Consider the following 27,748-nt stretch of genomic DNA (forward strand, 5'->3'; position numbering starts at 1 on the left):
GAATTAATGGTAATAACAACAGTAATAATAGTATTAATAATAGTAATAACAATAGTAATAACAGTAACAATAGCAACAACCACAGTAGTAACAGTAGTAACAACAACAATCATAATAGAAATAAGACTAATAATAATAGCACCAACAGTAATAACAATAATAGCAACAGTAACAATAACAATAGTGATAATAGAAATAATAGTAATAACAACAGTAATAATAGTAACAATAACAATAGTAATAACAACAATAACAGTAATGATAGCAAGAACAACAGGAATAATAGTAACAATAACAACAAGAATATTAATAAGAGAAATAACAGTAAAAACAACAGTAATAACAATAGCAATAATAATAGTAAGAACAATAGTGATAACAACAATAGTAACAATAACAGTAACAACAACAATAACAACAGTAATAACAGTAATAAAAACAACAACAATAACAGTAATAGTAACAAGAACAACAATAGCAATAATAGAAATAACATTAATATGAATAGCAATGTTAAGAGTAATAATAGTAATAACAATAGCAATGACAACAGTAGTAATAATAGTAACAATAATAATAATATCAATAATACAAATAATAGTAATAACAACAGTAATGACAATAGTAATAATACTACTAATAGTGGTAACGCGTGAAAATGTCATGCGTGGAATGGACGCGATCAGGTCCCTTCTGCATGGCCCTGATACTCTTGGACCGCACATGCATGGATCTGACATGCGTGTAAATGTCACGCGTGAATCTGACACTCACACAATGGTCACACGTGGAAATATCACTCGTGAAAGGGACACGATCACGTCCCTTCCACACTCACCTGATACACATGAAGCACGCATGCGTGGCTCTGACACACGTGGAAATGTCATGCACGCCTCCCCCGCTCCCCCCGTGCTGCGTGAGGCGCCCACGGAGTACGTGTCTGCCCACGCGGGCCTCACCCTGCACCTGCCCTGCACAGCCCAGGCCTGTTCCCCTGCGGCCCTGCACTGGCGCCTGCCTGACAGGACCCACGTGAGACCCGTGCATGCGCTCATTCACCCTCGACTCAGCGATGTCTACGTCCTCCCCAATGGCACGCTGGTGCTGCGCCGCCTGCAGGCCCCGCGGCATGCTGGTGAGTGCGAGTGCGTGGCCGCCAACGCGCTGAGCAGCGAGAGACGCACTGTGCACGTCGAAGTCACGCCCGCCACGCGCGTCTCCCCCCCAGCGTCCAACCCCGAGGCCCGCTCGCCACACGCGTGCCCCACGGTGCTGACCTCACGCTGCACTGCCACGCGCATGGGGACCCCGCCCCATGCGTGTTCTGGAGGCTGCCAGATGGGCGCCTGGTAGATGCTGGGAGCAGGTGAGTGTGGGAAGTGGGGGGCATCCATCCACCCACCAGTGCATCTACCCATCCACACATCCATCCATCCACTCATCCATCCACCCATCCATCCACCCATCGATCCATCCGTCCACCCACCCATCCACCCATCCATCCATTCATCCATCTACCCATCCATCCACCCACCCATCCTCCCTTCCCTCCATCCATCCACCCACCCATCCATCCATCCATCCACCCACCCATCCACCCATCCATCCATCCATCCCTCCATCCATCCATCCATCCACCCATCCACTCATCCATCCATCCACCCATCCATCCATCCATCCCTCCATCCATCCACCCTTGCACTCATCCATTCCCCCACCCATCCACCCACCCATCCGTCCACCCATCCATCTTTCCATCTACCCATTCATCCACCCATCCATCTACCCATTCATCCACCCATCCATCTACCCATCCATCCACCCATCCATCCATCCACCCATCCATGCATCCATCCATCATCCACCCATAGTTGGGATAAAGATGATACCCCTTGATAGATAGTTAATTGATAGAGGATGGATTAGACAGATGACATAGACACAGTAGACCATAGATAACAAATCGATTATCGATTAAATATTGATAGAGATGAGGTGGGGATGGTAGATCCATTAGCAGTGAATAGGTAATTTATAGGTCCTGGCTTGCCAGATCGCAAGGTAGAACCCTAGTGATCGATCATTGATAGATGATCGATCAAGGATCGATACAAGATGAGTATTGGATGCATATGTCACATGTGTGAATAACTAACATTGGCTTCAAATTTGTCTTCCCTTCCTTATGGTCTTTCCTCCTATTACTTCCTTCCCTCCTTCCTTCCCTCCTTCCTTTCTTCCTTCCCTTCTTCCTTCCTTCCTTCCCTCCTTCCCTTCTTCCTTCCTTCCCTCCGATCCTTCCTTCCTTCCCTCCAATCCTTCCTTCCTTCCCTCCAATCCTTCCTTCCTTCCCTCCAATCCTTCCTTCCTTCCCTCCAATCCTTCCTTCCTTCCATCCTTCCTTTCCTACATTCCCTCCTTCCTTCCAATCTCCCTTCCCTACATTCCCTCCTTCCTTCCCTCCAATCCTTCCATCCTTCCTTTCCTCCAATCCTTCCTTCCCTCCCTCCAATCCTTCCTTCCCTCCAATCCTTCCTTCCCTCCCTCCAATCCTTCCTTCCTTCCTTCCCTCCAATCCTTCCATCCTTCCTTCCCTCCAATCCTTCCTTCCTTACTTCCCTCCAATCCTTCCTTACTTCCCTCCAATCCTTCCATCTTTCCTTCCATTCAATCCTTCCTTCCCTCCCTCCAATCCTTCCTTCCCTCCAATCCTTCCTTCCCTCCCTCCAATCCTTCCTTCCTTCCTTCCCTCCAATCCTTCCATCCTTCCTTCCCTCCAATCCTTCCTTACTTCCCTCCAATCCTTCCATCTTTCCTTCCCTCCAATCCTTCCTTCCTTCCCTCCAATCCTTCCTTCCTTCCCTCCGATTCTTCCATCCTTCCTACCCTCCAATCCTTCCTTCCAATCCTTCCCTCCAATCCTTCCTTCCCTCCTTCCTTCCCTACATTCTCTCCTTCCTTCCCTCCAATCCTTCCTTCATCCTTCCCTCCTTCCTTCACTCCTTCCTTCCTTCCTGCCCTCCCTCCCTCTCCCCTCCCCAGCTCTGACACCCGGGTCCACGCCTTTCCCAATGGCACGCTCTCCGTGCGTCCGGTGACGTCACGCGATGCGGGGGAGTACGTGTGTGTGGCGCGCAACGCGGCGGGCAACGCGCATGCACGGCTGCGCGTGGAGTTGGCGGCTGGGCCAGGCGCCTCCTATCTGCAACCCCGGCTTCCCGTGACCCCCGTGACCCCCGTGACCCAGGATGCCGATCCCAGGGAGGACTGTGCTGCCCACCACTGCCTCCACGTCCCATCCGGTGTCCTGGGAGATCTGGATGTTCGGGTCGCGAGGCCTGATGGGAGTGTGGGGATCTGGGACCTGGGGCCTGGTTTAGACCTCGGATGTGTGACCACGGGTGGGGGGGCGGAGCCTGGGGCGGGTTCTTCCTCTTCCTCTCAGTCACTTCCTTCTTCCTCTTCCTCTTCATTTCCTGTTTCCTCTTCCTTTCCTTCTTCCTCTTCTCTCAATCACTTCCTTCTTCTTCCTCTTCCTCTCAATATCATTCAACTTCTTCTTCCTCTTCCTTTCCCTCTTCCTCTTCCTTTCCTGTTTCCTCTTCCTTTCCTTCTTCCTCTCCATCTCTTCCTTCCTCTTCCTCTCACCATCCTTCATCTTCTTCCTCTTCCTCTGCTTCCTCCTCTACTTCTTTTCCTTCTTCCTCTTCCTTTCCTTCTTCCTCTTCCTCTCATCCTTTCCTGTTCTCTTCCTCTCAATCTCTTCCTTCTTCCTCTTCTTCCTTTCCTTCCTCTTCCTCTTCTTCCTTTCCTTCCTCTTCCTCTTCTCAGTCTCTTCCTTCTTCCTCTTCTTCCTTTCCTTCCTCTTCCTCTTCTCAGTCTCTTCCTTCTTCCTCTTCTTCCTTTCCTTCCTCTTCCTCTTCTCAGTCTCTTCCTTCTTCCTCTTCTTCCTTTCCTTCCTCTTCCTCTTCTCAGTCTCTTCCTTCTTCCTCTTCTTCACATTCTTTTCCTGCTTCCTCTTCTTTTCCTTCTTCCTCTTCTCCATCTCTTCCTGCTTCCTCTCATGTTTCCTCTTCTTCCTCTTCCTTTCCTTCTTCCTCTTCTTCCTCTTCCTCTCAGTCTCTTCCTTCTTCCTCTTCATTTCCTATTTCCTCTTCCTCTTCACTTCCTGGTTCCTCTTCACTTCCTGCTTCCCCTTCGCTTCCTGCTTCACTTCCGGCTTCCCCTTCACTTCCTGCTTCACTTCCTGCTTCCTCTTCATCTCCCACTTCCGCTTCCGCCCCACTACCCCCCGAGCTCTCCGTCCCCTACAGCACCCCCGTGACCTTCACATGCCCCCGTGACCCAGGGGTCGCGCGCAGTGACCTGGCCCGGAGGACGCCCACTTCCGGGTGCTGCCGGACGGGCGTCTTCGCCTGCGGGGGGCACGGCGGGCCGACGCAGGCACGTGCACGTGCATGGCGGAGCGGGGCTGGCGCGCCACCGTGCGCCTACATGTGCAGCTGTGGGCGCTGCACATCCGGGTCATGCCTGATGTCCATGACGACGTGAACGACGACATCCGGGTCTCCCCCGTGGTGCGTCTGCGCGTGCGCTGCCAGGCGGATGGCGTCCCCGAGCCCCGCCTGCTGTGGGAACTTCCGGGCGGGCTGGTACTTCCAGTCCCGTATCGCAGTCGCATGGGGGTAGGGATCAGCGTGGATGCGCGTGGGACGTTGGAAATCCCGGATGTGCTTGCGCTGCGCAGCGGTGGCAGCTACGCCGTGGCATGTGTGGCGTGCAACCCGGCGGGTGAAGCCCAGATGTGGGTGTGGCTGCCGCCATGGTGGGAACGGGCTCTGCCCCCTGTGGCGTCGGCTCCGCCCACTGAGGCATTGACTCCGCCCCCTGGTGCGCCAGCTCCGCCCAGTCACACTCCTGCCCTGCCATCTTGGGCACTGGCTCCGCCCCCTGGTGCGCTGGCTCCGCCCTCTGAGGCAGCTCCACCCCCTGGCCCGCCTGCGCCGCCATCTTGGGCGCTGACTGTGCCCTCTGAGGCATTGACTCCGCCCCTGTTGCGCCAGCTCCACCCCATCATGCGCCTGCCCCGCTATCTTGGGCGCTGACTCCTCCCCCTGGGGCAGTGTCGGGGGCAGCGCTGCGTGTGGCGCTAGGCGGCAGCTTCCGGCTGCGCTGCCCCACCTCCACGCTTCCGGTGTCCTGGCGCCTGCCCGGCGGGCTGGTGCTGCATGGGCCGCCGAGTCATGGCCGCTTCACATTGGGCACCGACGGCAGCCTGGAGGTGCGTGCCGCCTACGTCTGCCACGCCCACCCCAGGGCGCCGCCCGGACACGACCCCCGTGTGCCGGAGACCCGGATGTTCAGCTTCATTCCCGCCACTAGGCCGCTGGGTGCCATGGCAGGGCAACGGACTGAGGAGACCCGGATGTGGGGCTTCATTCCCGCCACTAGGCCGCGGCGTTCGGTTGCCGGGCAACCAAGTGAAGATACCAGGACGTTGGGCTCCACCACAGCGTCTAGGCCTGTGCCTTCGGTTGCCAGGCAACAGACCGAGAAGACCCGGATGTGGGGCTTCATTCCTGCCTTTTGGCCGCTGGGTTCGGTTGCAGGGAAAGCGCGTGAGACCCGGATGTCCGGCTCCAGCAAGACTCCTGGGCCCCAGCCGGAAGATGCCGGGATGTGGGACTCCAAACCTGCGTGTGCTGTACAGAAGCTGCGGTCCGACCAGAGGCCACGGAGAGGCTAGGACCCGGATGTGGACTGGGAAAGACCCAGATGTCACCTATCTCTGGGTCCACTGAGGGGCCAGGACCCGGATGTGGACTGGGAGAAACCCGGATGTCACCTATCTCCCGGTCCACTGAGGGTCCAGGACCCGGATGTGGACTAGAAGGGACCCGGATGTCACTTTCTTCCATGTCCACTGACCCAGATGTGGCATGGAGGAACCGGATGTCACTTTCCGCCAGATGCACTGATGGGTCAGGACCCAGATGTGGACTAGGAGGGACCCGGATGTCACCTTCCTTCATGTCCACTGAAGTGCCAGTACACGGATGTGGACTGGGAGGGACCCATATGTCACCCTCATTCGTGTCCACTGACCCAGATATGGCCTGGGGAACCCGGATGTCACTTATCTCCAGGTCCACTGAAGGGCCAGGACCCGGATGTGGACTGGGGGACCCGGATGTCACCCTCCTCCGTGTCCACTCACCTGGATGTGGCGTCAGGGACCCAGATGTCACTTATCTCCAGGTCCACTGAGGGGCCAGGACCCAGATGTGGACTGGGGGACCCGGATATCACCTATCTCCAGGTCCACTGAGGGGCCAGGACCCGGATGTTGCGTGGGTAACCGGATGTTATGTAAGTCCATGTCCATTAACCCAGATGTGGACTGTGGCAGGGACCTAGACATGTGCTGGGCAGGACCCGGATATCACATCCACAGGCCTGGCTGTGGCGTGTGGAGTCTCGGATGTCACGCTCCTCTCCTTCCACTGACAGGGTCTAGGACCCAGATGTGGCGTGAGGATCCCAGATGTCAGGTCCCTCCACATCCACTGAGGGTCCAGGACCAAGATGTGGAATGGGAACTACCTGGATGTTAGGGACCTCCAGGTCCGTGAACCCGGATGTGGGCTGGGTACTCGGATGTTAGGGACCTCCAGGTCCATGAACCTGGATGTGGGGTGAGTACCCAGATGTTAGGGACCTCCAGGTCAGTGAACCCGGATGTGGGCTGGGTACTCGGATGTTAGGGTCCTCCAGGTCCATGAACCTGGATGTGGGGTGAGTACCCAGATGTTAGGGACCTCCAGGTCCATGAACCTGGATGTGGGGTGAGTACCCAGATGTTAGGGACCTCCAGGTCTGTGAACCCGTATGTGGGGTGGGTACCCGGATGTTAGGGATCTCCAGGTCCGGGAACCCAGATGTGGAGGCGAGTACCAGGATGTCACTTAACTCCAGGTCCACTGGCAGGCACCAGGACCCGGATGTGAGGGGTTTGGACCCGGATGTGAGGGTTGGGAACCAGATGTGAGGGGTTGAGACCCAGATGTGAGAGGTGGAACCCGGATGTGGCAGAGCGGGCACTCCACACCTTGGCTCCAGCTGCGCTTTGGCCGTTGGGGTCCTTTCCCAGACTCGGAGGCAATAAAGCAGCCATGCTGCTTCTGGATGGAATTCTTCCTCACTTCCGCCCCCCAGCGCAGGCCAAAGCCCTCCTGAGTCCCTCACTTCCTCCCCAGCCCAGGCCACGCCCTCCTGAACTCTGGCCACGCCCTACTGAGCACAGGCCACGCCCCCTGGGCACAGGCCACGCTCCCTGACGGTCCTGACTCTTATTGCAGCCCTCCATGTAGTTCTCGAGGTTTCCCTCCTCCCCTTCCTCCTGCCTCTGCCAGGCCTGGCAATTTCTTGGCTCCCAGCCCAGCAACTCCGGGCTTTTCCCTTCCTTCCCTGCCTACCCCTTCAGCACCACATCCTGTTCCTTTCCAAGGAACAAGGGGACTTTTATTTTGGAGGGGGTTTGTGGAGTTCTGGCTCCTGGAGTGACGTGGACATTTGAGCCCTGCAAGCTTCCTGGCTGGCAGGGAGAGCAACAGGCCCAGGCGCTGATGGCAGAGAACTGTGGATGTGAGTTCGTCCTCTGGGGAACACGGGGAGAGGTGTGGGGACCCGGGTTTGGGGGGCTTCGATTGCTTTTTGGAGCCCCCCCCGGATGTCCCACCATGCCCCGGGGTGGGGGCTTCAGGGCCCCGCCACAAGCCTGGAAAGACAAGGTGAGGGGCTGATGTACTGGTGGGGGCAACAGCAGCCTGGCCCTGGGGTGGCCGGATGTTCCTCAGCTCTTCCCCACTTCCTGCTTCCGGCCTTCTCTTCCAGGAAACGGGGAGCATCATGGGAAGGACGCGATCCTGGGCGCCATGCTGGTCAGGAGAGGGCCTGGAGGGAGGGGGAGTCCTCCCATCCCTCCTCCCATCCACCCATCCATCCATCCACCCATCCCTCCACCCATCCATCCGTCCACCCATCCACCTATTCATCCACCCATCCATCCATCCACCCATCCATCTATCCACCCATCCACCCATCCACCTATACATCCATCCATCCATCCATCCACCCACCCATCCATCCATCCACCCATCCATCCATTCATCCATCCACCCACCCATCCATCCACCCATCCATCCATCCATACACCCACCCACCCATCCATCCACCCATCCATCCATCCATCCACCCACCCACCCATCCATCCATCCACCCATCCATCCATTCATCCATCCACCCACCCATCCATCCACCCATCCATCCATCCATACACCCACCCACCCATCCATCCACCCATCCATCCATCCATCCACCCACCCACCCATCCATCCATCCACCCATCCATCCATCCAACCATCCACCCATCCATCCACCCATCCATCCATCCATCCATCCATCCACCCACCCACCCATCCATCCATCCACCCATCCACCCATCCACCCATCCACTCATCCATCCAACCATCCATCCATCCACCCATCCATTCACCCATCCATCCATCCATCCACCCATCCACCTATCCATCCATCCATCCATCCACCCATCCATCCACCCATCCTCTCTCTCCTCCTCAGGTCGCACAGCAGCTGCACAGCCCCACCCCTCGTCTTCCTCCTTCTCCCCCTCCTCCTCCCCCCTGGCCCCTGCGCAGGCCCTGCCCCCTCGCGCCCCAACTTCCTGCTGCTCTTGGCCGACGACCTGGGCCTGGGCGACCTGGGCAGCTTCGGGAACCGCAGCCTGCGGTGAGCAGAGGGGGAGGCCCGGATGTAGGGCCTTAGTTACCCGGATGTGGGAGCTCAGATCCCTGGATGTTCCACCAGGAGAAGTGTATAGACATCTAGTAACTCAGTTCCTCGGATGTTGGATGTTAGTATCGTGGATGTTGGATACCAAATCCCGGGATGTTGGATCTTAGTGCCCCGGATGTTGGATATCAGGTCCCCGGATGTTACATGTTTAGTACCCCGGATTTGAAGACCAGGTCCCCGGATGTTGGATATCAGGTCCCCGGATGTTAAATCTTAATACCCCGGATGTGGGAAATCAGGTTCCTGGATGTTGGACTTCAGTTCCCTGGATGTTGGATGTTAGTGCCCCGGATGTTGGATATCAGGTCCCTGGATGTTAAATCTTAGTACCCCGGATGTGGGAGATCATGTCCCCAGATATTGGACTTCAGTGCCCCGGATGTAGGAGCTCAGGTCCCCAGATGTTGGAGGTTAGTGCCCCGAATGTGGGAGCTCAGGTCCCCGGATGTTAGATATTAGTACCCTGGATGTTGTAGCTCAGTGCCCCGGATGTTGGATCTTATTCCTCCGGATGTAGGAGCCCAGGTGCCTGGATGTTAGATCTTAGTGTCCTGGATGTTGGATATCAGGTCCCCGGATGTTAGATGTTAGTACCCCGGATGTTGGATATCAGATCCTCGGATGTGGGATGTTAGTGCCCTGGATGTTGGAGGACAGGTCCACGGATGTTAGATCTTAATGCCCCGGATGTGGGAAATCAGGTTCCCGGATGTTAGATGTTAGTGCTCCGGATGTTGGAGATCAGGTCCCCGGATGTTGGAGATCAGGTCCCCGATGTTGGAGATCAGGTCCCCGGATGTTGAATCTTACTGCCCCGGATGTTGGATATCAGGTCCCCGGATGTTACATGTTAGTACCCCGGATGTTAGAGCTCAGTTCCCCGGATGTTCCACCAGGAGAACTGTATAGACATCTAGTGTACCCCAGGTCCCCGGATGTTGGATGTTAGGTCCCCGGATGTTGGAGTTCAATTCCCAGGATGTTAGATCTCAGTTCCCTGGATGTTGAAGATCAGGTCCCCGGATGTTGGATATCAGATCCCTGGATGTTGGATCTTAGTGTCCCAGATGTTGGAGACCAGGTACCCGGATGTTTGAGCTCAGGTCCCAGAGGTTGGATCTTAGTTGCCCGGATGTAGGCCCTCAGGTCCCCGGATGTTGGGCCTTAGATCCCCAGATGTAGGAGCCCAGTCCACAGATAAAGAATCTTAGTACCCTGGATGTGGGATCTCAGGGCCCCAGATGTTGGATCTTAGATCCCCGGATGTTGGACCTCAGGGCCCCAGAGGTTGGATCTTAGTATCCCAGATGTGGGATCTCAGGTCCCCGGATGTTGGATCTTAGATCCCCGGATGTGGGATCTCAGGGCCCCGGATGTTGGAGTTCAGCTCCTGGGATGTTGGGCATTAGATCCCCGGATGTTAGACCCCAGGTCCCCATATGTTCTTGGCTGTGACTCAGTTTCCCTCTCCCCCCACAGCACCCCGCACCTGGACGGCCTGGCCCGGGACGGCGTGCGGCTGACCCAGCACCTGGCGGCAGCGTCCGTCTGCAGCCTGAGCCGTGCGGCCTTCCTGACGGGACGCTACCCTGTGCGCCTGGGTTGGTATTGGGGGGGTGGGACATCTGGGGAACGGAGGGAGCGGTGGGGGGGAGGTGGGGGCAGGACATCCGGGGATCTGAGAGCCAACATCTGGGATACTAAGATCCAACATCCGTGGACCTGATATTCAACATCTGGGGATCTGAGACCCAACATACGGGGATCTAAAGCCCAACATCCGGGGAACTGAGCACCAACATCCGGGGCACTGAGCTCTAACATCCAGGGACTTCATCTCTGACATCCGGGTTACTAAGATCCAACATCCGGGGATCTGAGCACAAACATCCGGGGCACTGAACTCTAATATCCGGGGACCTTATCTCTAACATCCATTGTACTAATATCCAACATCCGGGGATCTGAGGCCTAACATTCTGGGAACTGAACTCCAAGATCCGAGGACCTGACATCCACCATCCGGGGTACTAAGATCCAACATCCGGGAACCTGAGCCCCAACATCCGGGGAACAGAGCTCCAACATCTGGGGATCTGAGGGCCAACATACCCGAATCTAAGCTCCAATATCCGGGGTTGTAAGACCCAACATCCAGGGAACTGAGCTACAACATCCGGGTAACTGAAGTCCAACATCTGGGGTCCTGATATCCACCATACAGGGCACTGAACTCCATCATCCGGGGATCTGAGGGCCAACATCCGGGATACTAACATCAAACATCCGGGGACCTGAGGTCCAACAACCAGGGAACTGAGGCTCAACATCTAGGGCACTGAGGTCCACTAGAGGGAGGGGAGGATTACTCTGAGGATCTCAGGTTCAAATTCCTGAGACTCTGGGACTTCCCCCCTGAAACGCCAGGAAACCGGAAGTGATGCCATATTGGTTTCCCCCGGGGGCTCCCAGGGCTGGGGTCCTTTCCACCCGGGTGGGCAGGTCCCAGGCTATCCCAGACACAGCAGGCCTTCCCCCTGAAGGTGTTAGATGCCCCCTCCTGACCCGGGACGCCATCATCACTGACCTAGGGTCCTTCTCCTCTCTCTTGAAAGGCATGGTGACCACCAACGGGGCGCGCGTGCTGCAGTGGGCAGCCGTGTCGGGCGGGCTGCCCACCTCCGAGATCACCTTCGCCAAGATCCTGCAGGAGCAGGGATACGCCACCGGCCTCATAGGTAAGAGAGAAGTCATCCATCCACCAATCCATCCATCCACCCATCCCCCATCCATCCACCCATCCATCTATCCATCCACCCATCCACCCATCCATCCACCCATCCATCCATCCATCCATCCATCCACCCACCCACCCATCCATCCATCCACCCATCCACCCATCCACCCATCCACTCATCCATCCACCCATCCATCCATCCACCCACCCACCCATCCATCCATCCATCCACCCATCCACCCATCCATCCATCCACTGTGCATCCATCCATCCATCCATCCACCCATTCCCCTATTCATCCATCCATCCATCCACCCACCCATCCATCCATCCATCCATCCATCCATCCATCCACCCACCCAACCATCCACCCACCCATCCATCCACCCATCCATGCACCCATCCACCTATCCATTCACTCGTCCATCCGTCTCTTCCCCTCCAGGCAAATGGCACCTGGGCCTCAACTGTGAGTCCCCCACTGACCACTGCCACCACCCCCTGAACCACGGGTTTGACTCCTTCTTCGGGGTCCTCTTCACCCTGATGGGGGACTGCTTGCAAGCGGAGCCCTCGGAGAAGCGAGCGCGTCTGCAAGGGCCCCTGGACCTGGGGGCGCAGCTGCTGCTGCTTTCCCGGCTCTGCCTGGACTCTGGGAAGCTCACGGGCCTGCTGGGCCTGCGCTGGGTGCCCTGGGTGCTGGGCCCTGTATGTGGGGCCTTGCTCCTGGCCTGCACCTCCCGCCTCCTGGGTGTCTTCATCGTCCATGCCGACTGCTTCCTGATGAGGGATCACCAGGTCATCCAGCAGCCTCTGAGGTTTGAGGCCAGCGCGGGGCTCTTCTTGCGGGAGGCTGAGGCCTTCATGCACAGGTCAGCCTGGCGTCGGGGAGGGGGACAGATGCCATCTACTAGATCTCTATAGTCAACTGGTAGACCTTAGATCCCCGGATGTACATCCAGTAGATCTCTATAGTCAACTGTCAACCTCAAATCCCCGAATGTTCCACTAGGAGATCTCTATAGGCATCTGGTAGACCTCAGATCCCCGGATGTACATCCAGTAGATCTCTATAGTCAACTGGTCAATTTCAAATCCCCGGATGTTCCATCAGTAGATCTCTATAGACATCTGGTAGACCTCAGATCCCCAGATGTACATCTACTAGATCTCTATAGTCAACTGGTAGACCTCAGGTGCCCAGATGTATATCCAGTAGATCTCTATAGTCAACTGTCAACCTCAAATCCTCTGGTAGACCTCAGATCCCCGGATGTACATCCAGTAGATCTCTATAGACATCTGGTAGACCTCAGGTCCCCGGATGTTCCATCTAGTAGATCTGTAGAGACATCTGGTAGACCTCAGATCAGACCATGATCGATTATTGGTAGTATTGATCAGATCATGATCGATTATTGGTAATAACTGATCAGATGATGTTCGATTATTGGTACTAACTGATTAGCTCATGTTCAATTATTGGTATTATCGATCACATCACAATCGAATATTGGTATTATTGATCAGATCCTGTTCGATTATTAGTAATATCTGATCAGCTCATGTTCTATTATTGGTCATATCGATCAGATGTTTGATTATTGGTAATAACTGATCAGATCTGTTCGATTATTGGTAACAACTGATCGGATCACGATCGATTATTGGTATTTTTGATCAGATCACTATTGATTATTGGTATTATCGATCACATCAGAATCGATTATTGGTAATATCTGATCAGATCAGGATCAATTATCGATCATCTGATCGATTATTGGCAATACCTGATCCGGTCGGTTATTGGTGAGGTTATTGATGAGGGGGGCGGGGTCTGACGTGGGTCCGCAGGCACCAGGCCAGCCCCTTCCTCCTTCTCGTCTCCTTCTTCCACATCCACGTCCCGCTGGTCACCTCACCTGCCTTCCGGGGCGGCAGCGCGCACGGCGCTTACGGCGACAACGTGGAGGAGCTCGACTGGATGGTGGGTGAGTGCGGGGTGGCAGGAACAGAGGCACGGTGCTTGGGATGGGGGAAACTGAGGCACGGGGGTGGGGTGAGCGGGATAGGGAGACTGAGGCACGGGGACGGGGTGAGCGGGATAGGGAAACTGAGGCACGGGGGTGGGGTGAGTGGTTTGGGGGAAACTGAGGCACAGAGATGGGGTGAGCGGGATGGGGGAAACTGAGGCATGGGAACGGGGGTCAATGGATTGGGGTAAACTGAGGCACGGTGCACTTGGGTAAACTGAGGCACGGTGCATTTGGGTAAACTGAGGCACGGGGACAGGGTCAGTGTGTTGGGGATAAACTGAGACATGGGGTTTGGGTAAACTGAGGCACGGTGCATTTGGGTAAACTGAGTCACTGGGCATGTTGGGGGTAAACTGAGGCAAGGTGCACTTGGGTAAACTGAGGCACGGTGCATGTTGGGTAAACTGAACCTCGGTGCATGTTCAGGGTGAACTGAGGCAAGGTGCATTTGGGTAAACTGAGGTACGGTGGATGTGGGTAAACTGAGGCCCACGTATAGGGGTAAACTGAGGGACGGTGCATGTTGTGTAAACTGAGTCACTGGGTATTGGGGTAAACTGAGGCACGGTGTATTTGGGTAAACTGAGTCACTGGGCATGTTGGGCAAACTGAGGCACGGTGCATGTTGGGTAAACTGAGTCACTAGGCATGTTGGGTAAACTGAGGCATGGTGCATGTTGGGTAAACTGAGGCACGGGGACGAGGTGAGTGGGTTGAGTAAACTGAGGCACCGGGATGGGGGTAAACTGAGGCACGGGGACGGGTCAGCGGGTTGGGGTAAACTGAGGCACGGTGCATTTGGGTAAACTTAGGCACGGTGCACTTGGGTAAACTGAGGCCCAAATATAGGGGTAAACTGAGGCACGGTGCACTTGGGTAAACTGAGGCAAAGTGCATTTGGGTAAACTGAGGCACAGTGCATGTTGGGGTTAAACTGAGGCACAGTGCATGTTGGGGGTAAACTGAGGCACGGTGCATTTGGGTAAACTGAGGCCCGGTGAGCGTTGGGGGTAAACTGAGGCACGGTGCCTGTTTGGTAAACTGAGTCACTGGGCATTGGGGATAAACTGAAGCACGGTGGAAATTTGTAAACTGAGTCACAATGCATGTTGGGTAAACTGAGGCACGGTGCATGTTGGGGGCAAACCGAGGCATGGTGGATGCTGGGGGTAAACTGAGGCACGGACCCATTTCCCCCCCCGCAGGGCGACTGCTGGCAGCGCTGGACGGCGCGGGGCTGGGGCGCCGTACCCTCGTCTACTTCACGTCTGACCACAGTGCCTCGCTGGAGGCCCAGGGCTGGGGCGCCCGCCTCGGGGGTTCCAACAGCATGCACCGAGGCTAGGGGAAAACTGAGGCAGGGTGGGCGGGGCCTCCACGCGGCCCGACCCCTCCCCTTGACCTTTGCCCTTCGCCCCCCCTTGCAGGTGGCAAAGGCATGGGCGGCTGGGAGGGCGGCGTCCGGGTCCCTGGGCTGGTGTGCTGGCCTGGGACGCTGCCCGCAGGGCGCCTGGTGCCTGAGCTCACCAGCCTCATGGACCTGTTCCCCACCGTGGTGCGCCTGGCCCGGGGCTGGGTTCCGGTGGACAGGTAGGAGTTCGCTGGCCTGCGTCCCCACAGGGTGGAGGAGAAGGGGGGTCATCCGGGGCCTCGGGGATCCCGAGCGGGGGAGGCTGAGGCCTGCACATCCGGGTCTCTGGTTGCTCAGAAGCCTGCACATCCGGGTCTCTGAGGGCTCAGACCTGCACATCCGGGTCTCTGGGGGCTCAGGAGCCTTTACATCCAGGTAACTAAGGGCTCAGGCCTGCAAATCTGGGCCTCTGAGCACTCAGAAGCCTAGACATCTGGGTCTCTGAGGACTCAGGCCTTCATATCCGGGTCTCTAAGGCATCAGGGCTGCACATCCAGGTCTCTGAGTACCTAGGCCCAGGTCTCAGGCCTGGACATCCGGGTCTCTGAGGGCTCAGGCCTGCACATCTGGGTCCCTGAGGGCTCAGAAGCCTGCACATCTGGGTCTCTGGGATCTCAGGCCTGCACATCCGTGTCTCTGGGGGCTCAGAAACCTGGACATCCGGGTCTCTGGGATTTCTGGCCTGCACATCTGGGCCTCTGAGCGCTCAGAAGCCTGCACATCTGGGTCTCTGAGTGTTCAGGAGCCTGGACATCCGGGTCTTGAAGGCCTCAGACGCCTGCACATCCAGGTCTCTGAGGGCTCAGAAGCCTGCACATCCGGGTCTCTAAAGGCTCAAGCCTTGACATCCAAGTCTCTGGGATCTCTGGCCTGCACATCCGGGTCTCTGGGGGCTCTGGCCTGCACATCCAGGTCCCGCAGGGAGGTGGAAGGCCGGGACCTGATGCCCGCGCTGCTGGGGATGGCGCAGGCCGCAGGCCATGACTTCCTGCTGCACTACTGCGAGGCCCGGCTGCACGCCGTGCGCTGGTTCAACCACCCAAGTGAGTGCCTTGACCTCCGCTGGGCCCCGGGGCGGGGGAGGGAGCTGCATGCATGCGTGCAGGGACCCGGATGCAAGGCCTGGAGGTGGGAGACTTGGATGTGGGAATCCCCGGATGTGGGAATCCTGGGATGTGAGGACCTGGATGGAAGGCATGAGATGGGAATCCCCGGATGTAAGGTCCCGGATGTGAAGTCCCCGATGGGAATTCCCGGATGTGAGGTACTGAATGAGAATCCCTGGATGTGAGGCCCCGGATGTGGGAATCCTGGGATGTGAGGACCTGGATGGAAGGCATGAGATGGGAATCCCCGGATGTGAGGCCCCAGATGTGAGGTCCCAAATGGGAATCCCTGGATGTGAGGTCCCAGATAAGAATCCCCGGATGTGAGGCCATGGATGTGAGTCCCCAGATGTGAGGTCCCACATGTGAATGCACGGATGTGGGGCCCCGGATGTGAATCCCCGGATGTGAAGCCCCAGATGTGAATCCCCAGATGTGAAGCCCCGGATGTAAGGTTCTGGATGTGAGGTCCCGGATGTGAATTCCCGGATGTGAGGTCCGAGATGGGAATCCCCGGATGTGAATACCCAGATGTGAAGTCCTGGATGGGAATCCCCGGATGTAAGGTCTTGCATGTGAATGCCCGGATGTGAATCCCTGGATGTGATGTTCTGGATGTGAATTCCCGGATGGGAATCCCTGGATGTGAGGCCCTGGATGTTACTCCTTTCTCCTCCCCCCCCCCCCCCCCCCCCCCCCGCAGGCCGCACGGTGTGGAAGCTGCACTTCGCCACTCCGCGCTTCGACTCGCCATGCTCGGGTGCCTGCCTCGGTTTCCCTGCCTGTGCCTGCTCGGGGCGGCGAATGACCCGCCACCTGCGGCCACTGCTCTTTGACCTGAGGGCGGACCCGGGGGAGACCTGCCCGCTGCAGGGCCCGATGGCGACGCGCAGACGCGTGGAGGCCGCGGTGGCCCGGATGCTGCGCACGCGCCGCCCCCTCGTGGCCCCGCCCCTCGCCCCTGCACACAACACCTGGAGCCCGTGCCTGTAGCCCTGCTGCGCGCCCAGACCACTCTGTGCCTGCGACCACCTGATCCCCGACCTCTGACCCCGACCCGACCCCCAACCCCCAACTTCCCTGGGGCTATGGCAGATCCTGGCCTGCGCCTTCTCACATCCGGGGACTCACATCCGGGTATTAAACATCCAGGTATACTCAAATACAGAGATTCCCACATCCGGGGATTCCCACATACAGACTCTCACATCCAGGGATTCCTACATCCAGGGATTCTCACATCCAGGGATTCCTACATCCGGGGATTCTCACATCTGGGGATTCTCACTTCTGGTGAAACATCCGGGGATTCCTGGGGATGTATTTACACATCCGGGGAATCCCACATCCGGGGACTTTTACACCCGGGGAGTCTCACAACCAGAGACTCTCACATCCGGGGACTTTTACATCCGGGGATTCTCATATCCAGAGACTCTCAGATCCGGGGATTCCTACATACAGACTCTCACATCCAGAGATTCTCACATCCGGGGATTCTCACATCCAGAAATTCTCACATCCAGAGATTCCCACATCCGGGGATTCTCATATCCAGGGATTCCCACATCCAGGGATTCTCAGACCAGGGAATTCCCACATCTGGGGAAATCTCACATCCAGAAACTCACATCCGGGGATTCCCACATCTGGAGATTCTCGCATCCAGGGATTCTCACATCTGGGGATTCCCACAGCCGGGGATTCTCACATCCGGGGATTCCCACATCTAGAGATTCATACATCCAGGGATTGTCACATCCAGGGACTTTTACATCCAGAGACTCTCACATGCGGGGAACTCTTACATCTGGGGATTTTCACATTCAGAGAGTCTCACATCTGGGGATTCTCAGACCCAGGGATTCCCACATCCGGGGACTCTCACATCCTGAGCCTCTCATCCTGGACCTCCACCTTGGGCCTCCCATCTGGGGCCTTTCCCCAGCCTCCCATCCGGGGCCCTCTCACATCCGGGCCTATGTCCTCTAACTTCTCACACAATAAAACCTCGTGAGCACCGCACCGCACGGCAGGGTCAGGGGTCACCGGGGTCAGAAGCCGGGCACTGGTCCTGCCTTCCATTTCAGGTCATTTCCGGTTGATGCTAGGATACAGGGCTGGTCCCACTTTCCATTTCAGGCCACTTCTGGTCGTTGCTAGGGTATAGGACTAGTCCCACCTTCCATTTCAGGTCATTTCCGGTCATTGCTAGGGTATAGGACTACTCCCACCTTCCATTTCAGGTCATTTCCGGTCATTGCTAAGGTATAGGACTAGACCCACTTTCCATTTCAGGCCACTTCTGGTCATTGCTAGGGTATAGGACTGGTCCCGCCTTCCATTTCAGACCATTTCCGGTCATTGCTAGAATACAGGGCTGGTCCCACCTTCCATTTCAGGTCATTTCTGGTGGTTGCTAGGGTATTGGACTAGTCCCGCCTTCCATTTCAGGCCATTTCCGGTGGTTGCTAGGGTATTGGATTATTCCCGCCTTCCATTTCAGACCATTTCCGGTGGGTTGCTAGGATACAGGCTTGGTCTCGCCCTCCTCCAGGACATCCCACCACCTAGATTCACACCTGATTGGCCTATTCCATGAAAGCCCCGCCCTCACTTTCTTAATTCATTTGTCATTGGTCCAGCTGTAAGACACGCCCTTTAGCCCCCCCACAAATCCAACTCGCTGCTGATTGGACCTCACACGACAGTCCTGCCCCTAACTACCTGAACTTGGATTCAGATTGGCCCAGCGGGATTGGAGACGTGGGGTACCCGGATGGTGGACCACTCTAAGGGGAGGCAGTGGTTGCGTGGATGGATGGGTGGATGACCAGGCCTGCGACCTCTTCCCCTTCTGTGCCTGTCCCAGGGGACCCCAATGACCTCTCCAGGGATTGACCCAGATGGGCCTATAGCTCCTTAGGGCAGTAGGATAAGTCGAGGTCGGAGGTCTGTGTCTCCCTAGGCCTAGGATGCATTGCACCTGCACGGCATCCGGGTCTTCTCTGGAGGGAGGTACCCATTGGCTTCCCCGGGGACTCCTCCAGCCACGCCCCCTGCTCTGATTGGTTGACACGCCTGTCTCTCCATCCTTTGGCCCGGCCCAGGGAAGCTGGGGGTCCAGTCCCGCCTCTTCCTTGGGTGATATTGAAAGGCAGGGCATGCTGTCCATCATCCCTGTGTCCCGCCCCCTGCCAAGCCAATAGCTGGAGGGTCGATATGTGTGAAGCCACGCCTCTTCGTGGCTAGCTCTATGAACGCTGTGGGTGCCCATCACCCAGAGGTCCCGCCCACTAGTGAATGTATGGGCTCAAGGGCTGTCCTTCACTTCCAGGTCCCGCCTCCTGGCTGTTGGAAGGCCATAGAGGCTCTTTGTCACCTCCAGGCCCCGTCCAATGGTTGTTGAAAGGCCACAGGGGCTGTCTGTCTCCTCCAGGTCCTGCCCCCTGGCTGTTGTGTGGACATTTGTCCTGTCTGTCACCTTCAGACCACGCCCCCTTGTTGTATAATCATGTGTCCTGTCTGTCACCTTCAGGCCACGCCCCCTTGTATTATCAAGTGTCCTGTCGACTTCAGGCCACGCCCCTTGCAATTAGATGGCCACACAGGGTGTCATTTACCTCCAGGCCCCTCCTCCTACTCCGTCTTATGTCCTGTCAAGCCGAAGTCCCGCCCACAAGTGACTGACTGGACACTCTAGCTGTCCATCACCATCCTGTCCCGCCCTGCGCCTGTCTCCACACTGAGTAGGCGCCAGAGGGGAAGGGAAACGTTGCCTGGGCGCACGCAACGCGCATGTGCGGGAAGTGGTTCCAAAGAGGCAGAGCCTGCGCATGCGCTATGGAAAGATGGGCGGGGCAGAGAGGCCTGACAGTGCGCATGTGTACTTTACGTTGATTTTATTCGTCCCTCCCCCCCAGGCTCCTTCTTACGCTTCCGCTTCCGCTTGCTGCTGGAGGCCCCGGGTTCGAATCCAGCCTCACACCGGGGCGGGGCCTGGGGGCGAGGGGAGGCACAGGCTACAGCGCCCACGGGGGATCATGGGAGGCTTCGCCCCATGCCCCCCCTCATCCGGGCACCCTGGGAGGGGGCAGTTCCCACCTGCATCCCTGCCCGCAGCCCGGAAGCAGCGTCTGCAACCTCCAGATTAGAAGTAGGTGATGGCGGTGCCCACTAGGGCCACGACCACCACGGACACAACAGGGGACACGAGGCGGGCCAGCGTGCTGCCTGGAGGGGGCGGAACCGGAAATTGGGGGGAGAACACACCCAGGAAGGGGGTGGGGCGTCCCCCTGCAGCTTCTGGTCGGGAAGTGTCCGGAAACAGGAAGCGAGCCAAGGCGAAGGGGGCGGGACAAGGGTGCCTGACCGGAAGTGCTATCACAGCCGTGACAGGAAGTGTCCATGAACAGGGACAGGAAGTGCCCCTAGTCAAGACCGGAAGTTCTTGTGTACTAGGGACTGGAAGTCTCCATAGTCAAGACCAGAAGTTCTTGTATACTAGGGACCGGAAGTCCCCATAGTCAAGACCAGAAGTTGTTATATACTAGGGACTGGAGGTCTCCACAGTCAAGACCAGAAGTTCCTACACACTAGGGACCGGAAATGCCCTTCCAATCAGGACCAGAAGTGCCCTTCCCATCAGGACCGGAAGTTTCTATATACTAGGGACTGGAAGTCCCCAGTCAGGACCAGAAGTTCCTATATACTAGGGACCGGAAATCTCCACAGTCAAAACCGGAAGTCCCCATAGTCAATACCAGAAGTTCTTATACACTAGATACGGGAAGTTCCTCTACACTAGGGACTGGAAGTGCCCTTCCAATCAGGATTGGAAGTTCCTATACACTAGGGACCGGAAGTGCCCTTCCAATCAGGACCAGAAGTTCCTGTACACTTGGACTGGAAGTCCCCATAGTCAAGACCAGAAGTTGTTATATACTAGGGACCAGAAGTCTCCACAGTGAAGACCGGAAGTTCTTACACACTAGGGACAGGAAGTCCCCATAGTCAGGACCGGAAGTTCATATACACTAGGGACCAGAAGTCCTCAGTCAGGACCGGAACTTGTTATATACTAGGGACCGGAAGTTCCCAATCAGGACCGGAAGTTCTGATACTCTGGACCAGAAGTTCACATACTGTCAGGAGCGGAAGTTCTCATGCAGACTGGAAGTCCCAATACACGCCTGGGCCCAGATCAGGAGGGGACCGGAAGTGGGGCGGCCGAGGGTGCAGTACTTACCCTGGAGGGTCTCCGTGGATCACGTGTTCGTCGCCAGCACCTGGGGTGGAGGAGGAGGAGAGACGCAGCACTGGGAGCTCGGCCTCCACATCCGGGTCCTTACATCCGGGTCCCTACATCGGGGTACCCACATCCAAGTCCCTACATCCGGGATCCCATGTCTGGGTCTCCACATCCGGGTCTCTACATCCAGGAATCCACACTGGGGTCTCCACATCCGGGTCTCTACATCCAGGTCTCCACATCCGGGTCCCTACATCCAGATTCCCATGTCTGGGTCCCTACATCTGGGTCCGTAAATCTGGGCCTCCACACTGGGTTCCCTACATCCAGGCTTCTACATCCGGGCCTCTCCATCCCCAGCCTCCACATCCGGGCCTCCCCCCTTCCATGTCCTCACCTCCTGTGCCTGGCGGGGGTTGGGGCTGGGGTGGAGGCTGGCGTCGGGAGGTAGATGTCTGGGGGAAGAGAGAGAGCAAGGGAGGATGGAGACCGGCCTCCCCCTTCCCCTTACCCCCCTCCTTCCCCTGACCCCTGGCTCCCCCTGACCCTCCCTGACCCTGCTCACCTCCATCCCGACCCGGGGGTCACGGCCTGGGCGGGTCAGGCAGCTGTGGGTACAGCCCTGTGTGCCAGGAGTGGGCCGTGCCTCAGTTTCCCCACCCTGGGTGGGCCTGGTGTGTGTGTGGGAGGACCCCACTCATCCAAAATGGGCTTCAGGGTGGGATCTGCAGGCGAAGAGAGAGAGGGTGGTGACCACTGACCTCCCCTGACCCCCCCAACCCCTGATCCCAAGGCCTCAGGGGGTGGCAAAGGGTCACATGGGATTCAGGCCCACAGCTGGATCAAGGCCCCACGTGAGGCCTAGCGGCCAGGGTGAAGTCATGAGGGGGGAAAGGTGAGAGGTCAGGACTCACCGGGGTCATCCAGGGCGTCGGCGAGGTCAAAGTCGGCCTGGCCTGAGGGGGGAAGAGGAGAGTTGTTGGGGACAGATGTATGGATGGGGAGACAGATAGACACAGAAATGAACAGACAGACCGAGAGGATGACACACGGACAGACAGACAGACAAGGGATGGACAGATGATCAAGACAGGACAGACAGATGGACAGACAGAAGAAGCAGATGGACAGCCAGGTGGACAGACAGACCAAGAGGCAGACAGACAGAGAGGAAGACAGATGGACAGAGAGGAGACAGACAGACAGACACAGGACAGACAGACCCAGACAGAGAGACTGAGAGGCAGACGGACAGACAGACAGACAGACCAAGAGGATGACACATGGACAGATAGACAGACAGACAGAGCCAGAGACAGATGGACAGACAGACAATGAGACAGACAGAGAGGAGATGGACAGACAGAAACATGGACACACACACGGACAGACACACGGACAGGCAGGGGTCCAGACACAGACTGACCTGCAGACAGATAGAGACAGACAGATGTAGAGACTGAGGGACAGACAGACAGACAAGGGATGGACGGATGACCAAGACTGGATGGACAGACAGACAGGAGAAGCAGATGGGCATCTAGGTGGACAGACAGACCAAGAAGAAGACAGACAGACTGCGAGGAGACCCACAGACAGACAGACTGAGAGGAGATGGACAGACCGACAGAAGCAGATGGACAGAGACACAGACAGACAGACTGAGATGCAGACGGACAGACAGACAAAAAGGAAGACAGATGGACAGAGAGGAGACAGACAGACGTAGAGGCAGGCAGACAGACATAGACAGACCAAGAGGAGATGGACAGACAGACAGTCCCAGAGAGAGACAGACCGACACAGACAGACTGACTGACGGACAGATGGCCAGATGGACAGACAGACCCAGAGACAGACAGACAGACAGGGACACAGACAGACTGACAGATGGACAGATGGACAGACAGACAGACAGACAGACCGAGAGGAGACGGACAGACAGACAGACAGACAGACAGACAGACACAGAGACACACAGGCCAACAGGACAAGGCCCCGGCTTCCAACAACCTGGACCAGCCTGAAAATCCACCGCCACCTCCCCACCCCACAACCCCAGCCCAGCCCCGGGCCCTGATGGGGGGGAACCCGAAACCACCAGGAGAGGAGAGGGGGACACTAGAAACCACCAAAGAGGGGAGAACTACAAACCACCAAACTGAGGAGAGAACTAGAAACCACCAAACAGGGGAGAACTAGAAACCACCAAAAAGGGGGGGAGAACTAGAAACCACCAAAGAGGGAGAACTAGAAACCACCAAACTGGGGGGGAAGTAGAACCACCAAGGTGGGGGAACTAGAAACCACCAAGGGGGAGAGAAACCACCAAGGAGGGGGGAACTAGAAACCACCAAGGGGGGAGAACTAGAAACCACCAAGGAGGGGGAACTAGAAACCACCAACCAGGGGGAGAGAACTAGAAACCACCAAACGGGGGGAAGTAGAAACCACCAACCACGGGGAGAGAACTAGAAACCACTTAACTGGGGGAGAGAACTAGAAACCACCAAGGAGGGGGAACTAGAAACCACCAACCAAGGGGAGAGAACTAGAAACCACCAAACGGGGGGAACTAGAAACCACCAACCAGAGGGAGAGAACTAGAAACCACCAAGGAGGGACAACTAGAAACCACCAAAGAGGGGGAACTAGAAACCACCAAGGGGGGGACTAGAAACCACCAAAGAGGGACAACTAGAAACCACCAAACTGGGGGGAACTAGAAACCACCAAGGTGGGAGAACTAGAAGCCACCAAAGAGGAGAGAACTAGAAACCACCAAGGGGAGAACTAGAAATCACCAAGGGGGGAGAACTAAAAACCACCAAAGAGGGTGGGGGGACTAGAAACCACCAAGGCCTCACCTCAGCCTCCTGGGCCCAGGCCGCAGAGCAGGGCGGCCAGCAGCAGCAGCAGCAGCGCAGGTCCTCCTTGAAACCTACAAGGCTATGGTCAAAGTCACCCTAAGCAGGAAAGTCCTAGAAACCCCTGTCCAACTTCAGTGCCAACAAAGCCAGAAGTAGAGCCGTGTGGCTCCAGTGGTAGAGGGCTAGCCTTGAGCAAAAGCAGCTCATGGACTGTGCCCAGATCCTGAGTTCAAGGTCCGGGACTGGCAACAAACAGACATACACAACAATCTGTGCAGCCATCCAGCTAAAGCATGTCACCCTCTTGTCCCCAGCTGAATTGGACAGAGTTCCCTGGGAAAGGGGCTGGGGGAGCCACTGTCATCTTGACTCTGCCCATTCTGCCTGCATCACAGGATTCTGGCCACACCATTAGTTCATGGTTCTTTCTGACCAAAGGGATACAAGAATGGTGGCCATGCCCACATTCCATGTTGCCTGGTAGATGGACTAGGCTCTGTTAGAACACTCGGAGGCTGAGATCCACAGGGGAAAATCCTGCCACAGGAGTGTGTGCCAGCTGCAGGCACCCCCTGGCCAACCCAGCAGCTCAGTGCCAGACTGAGCTGGAGCCACAGGCCCTCTGCCCCATGAGCTGCCACCACAGCATGTGTGGGGATGGGAAGCAGGACACATGGGCATCTGAGAAGAAAATCTGCTTTGTCCATGACCTGCCTGATGAGGTAGACTTCCAGAGTCCAGCAGGTGAGCTCCCCCATTGATGCAGCCAGCTGTTGGCACACATCCAAATCATCGAGGAGTCCCTCATGGTGTGTAAAGAGCAGATGTTGGTCCTGAATGACCTGTGTTGGGAGAAAGCCCAGTGCATGCACTTGCTGTCCCAGGAGAAGATGGAGAGGAGGAGAGTGCTGCAGGAGCTGCTGTCACTCCTCGCAAGGGAAGGCACAGACAGCAGTCTCCAGATGCCAGCACAGGCTGAACTCCCCACCACCAGCACTGCTTCAGACGCCTCAGGGCCTGTGGTGGGTGAAATGAGGGAGGAGCAGAAAGGTTTTGAAGAATTGCAACTTGAAGACAGCATGGAAACTGCCAGAGGAGAGGTCAGCTTCCTGACCCCATAGTGGACTCCCTCAAGGAGCACGTCCTGCGCCAGATGCCGCACATCCAGATCCGCCCACAGCTCCCAGGCTCAGGGGAGGCGTGTTCCCTCACTTTCTCTTGTAGACTGATGCGGATGATGACTCTCTATGTGACATACTGACTCTCAAAAGCCTTGGCAGCCACCAAAAGTAGGTGGCCAGGTGGGTTTCTCTCAGGCCTCCATCAGCCGGGTGATGGGAAGGTTAAACTGGGGGTCGGGTAAGGCAGAGGCTGCCAGGAGGTGAGCCAAACTCAAGAGATATCTAATGGCCCATTGGTGGCCAGGAAAGAGGCCCATGTTATGCTTATCACAAAGAATAAATTGTTTTCAAAGCAAAATAAAAAGCCTTCAACAAAGATTTGTTCTTCCGGCCCTGGGGCTTGAACTCAGGGCCTGGCCATTGTCCTGAGCTCTTTTTGATCAAGACTGGCACTCTACAAGTTGAGCCCCACCTCCCTTTCCAGCTTTTTCTGTGTGGAATAGATCCCAGGGCTTCAGGCATGCTAGGTGACCACTCTACCACTGAGCCACATTCTCAGCTAGGATGATTCTCCCCCCTCCCAAACCCATATGACCATTCCTCAGATAAATAGGAAGTAGGTGGTGGTGTATGCATCAAACACCTAGGCCAGCAGCCACCAGGCTTAGTGGGGAAAAGATTGTAGTGTAGAAATCTCTGATTTTGCATGCACGTGGTGTGTGTGTGTGTGTGTGTGTGTGTGTGTGTGCATGTGTGTGTGTGTGTGTGTGTGTGTGTGTGTGTGTGTGTGAACTCAGGGCCTAGGCTCTATCCCTGAGTTTTCTTGCTCAAGGCTAGTGCTCTGCCTCTTGAGCCACAGCCTCACTTGCTTTTCGATGGTTAATTGTAGGTAAGAGTCTCAAGGACTTTCCTTTCCAGGGTGGCTTTGAATCATGATGGGGACCCCCAAGGAAGCAAGAGTAAACACAACTCTCAAATACTATCCCTATGGTGGGCTACTCCTGCACCCTGGGGGCCAGATGTGAGACATGTGGCCCCGTGCCATCATTCTCTAGAGTTCACTTTGAGGAAGTGACCAGGGCCAAGCTGACTTTTGCTCACCCTGATTGCTCATGCCAGAGCAGGTCTGTTCCACCCTAGGCCAAGAGAGCTCCAGGAGGCCCGGCTTACTAGGGACACAAAAAGGGAGAGGTCAGCTCCAAGCTGAGCTAAGAGCCTTTGCCTACATATACCCCAACTTGGCCTTACTTATCACTATAAGACCTGTCAAAGAACAACCCCCCAAAACAAAATTGGAGCTGTGCCTCCAAGTGGTAGAGCTCTAGCATTGAACCAAAGAGCTCAGGGACAGGGCCCACAAGCTTTGAGTTCAAGACCCCCAGCTGACCTTCCCCCATAAAACACAGGTTGTCTAACTGTGAACTAGTAGGATTTGTGAAGTGTTTCTGAAGAATGGTGATACTGAAGAAAGCACCCTAATTCTAATGACAGCTGAACTTGTGACATACAGCTATGTGCTGAGTCCTTCACAGGGCGCTATTTGCTGGGTCCTTCCCACATGGGGGTTTTGTGCTGAGTTCTCAAAAAGATTTGGTGAGTCATCCCAAAGGGTTCTATATGCTGAGTCCCTGAGAAGAGTGGGCTGTCCTGGGTTTTTCAAAGGGTGCTGTGTGCTGAGTCCATTACACAACGTACTGTATGCTGAGTCCTTCAAAAAGTGTGGTGAGCTACTGCATCCCAAAGGGTCCTGCTATGTGCTGAGCCCTTGCGAAGAGAGGGATGAGGTGAGTTTTTTGAGTGCTGTGTGCCGAGTCCTTTACACAGGGTGCTCTGTACTGTCCTTCAAATGGTGCTGTGAGCTGAGTGCTTCCACAGTGTGGTATGTGCTGAGTCCTTCAAAATTGTTCTATGTGCTGAGTTTTTCGAAGGGTGCTGTGCACTAGATGTTTTACACAGGGTGCTTTATGCTCAGCCCTTCAAAGGGTGCTGTGTGCTGAGTACTCTACCCAGCATACTACATGCTGAGTCCTCAAAGGGAGCTGTGTGCTGAGTCCTTTACACAGGGTGCTTTGTGCTGTTTTTTGGAAGTGTGCTGTGTGCTGAGTCACCCCAAAGGGTGCTACGTTCTGAGTCCTTGAGAGATAGTTATCCCCAACACTCACACACACACAAGCACAAACACACATACACACACAAATTTCACCATGCACCTGCTTGGTGTGTGGAGTGGAGGGGGATGGAGGAGAGTCTCCTCCAGCAGTGGGGCTGAGGGGAGATTCGATCCCCCGGGCAAGTACTGGGGGTGGGGGGAAATGCTGAGCTGAGGTAAGGCTGCAATT

General features: G+C 56.1%; 1 protein-coding gene across 1 annotated transcript; it reads left to right on the forward strand.

Annotated features, from left to right (window-relative positions):
* The first annotated feature begins 7,628 nt into the window (after nt 1-7,628).
* Nucleotides 7,629-16,352, forward strand: LOC122095767 (arylsulfatase L-like). Its single transcript, XM_042666126.1, has 9 exons — nt 7,629-7,647; nt 8,721-8,811; nt 10,357-10,478; nt 11,493-11,615; nt 12,060-12,486; nt 13,469-13,605; nt 14,856-14,990; nt 15,078-15,240; nt 15,836-16,352. The coding sequence occupies exons 1-9, from the start codon at nt 7,629-7,631 to the stop codon at nt 16,350-16,352; spliced, it is 1,734 nt and encodes a 577-aa protein (XP_042522060.1).
* The last annotated feature ends 11,396 nt before the right edge of the window (nt 16,353-27,748 follow it).

Source organism: Dipodomys spectabilis, unplaced genomic scaffold (genome assembly GCF_019054845.1).
Source record: "Dipodomys spectabilis isolate Male_0828 unplaced genomic scaffold, ASM1905484v1 ptg000361l, whole genome shotgun sequence".
In the NCBI taxonomy this organism is placed as follows: domain Eukaryota; kingdom Metazoa; phylum Chordata; class Mammalia; order Rodentia; family Heteromyidae; genus Dipodomys; species Dipodomys spectabilis.

Coding starts and splice junctions, on each gene's coding strand:
- LOC122095767 (XM_042666126.1), top strand. Junction 10,479..11,492: donor ACGCTACCCTGTGCGCCTGG/GTTGGTATTGGG, acceptor CTCTCTTGAAAG/GCATGGTGACCACCAACGGG. Junction 12,487..13,468: donor GCTGAGGCCTTCATGCACAG/GTCAGCCTGGCG, acceptor GTGGGTCCGCAG/GCACCAGGCCAGCCCCTTCC.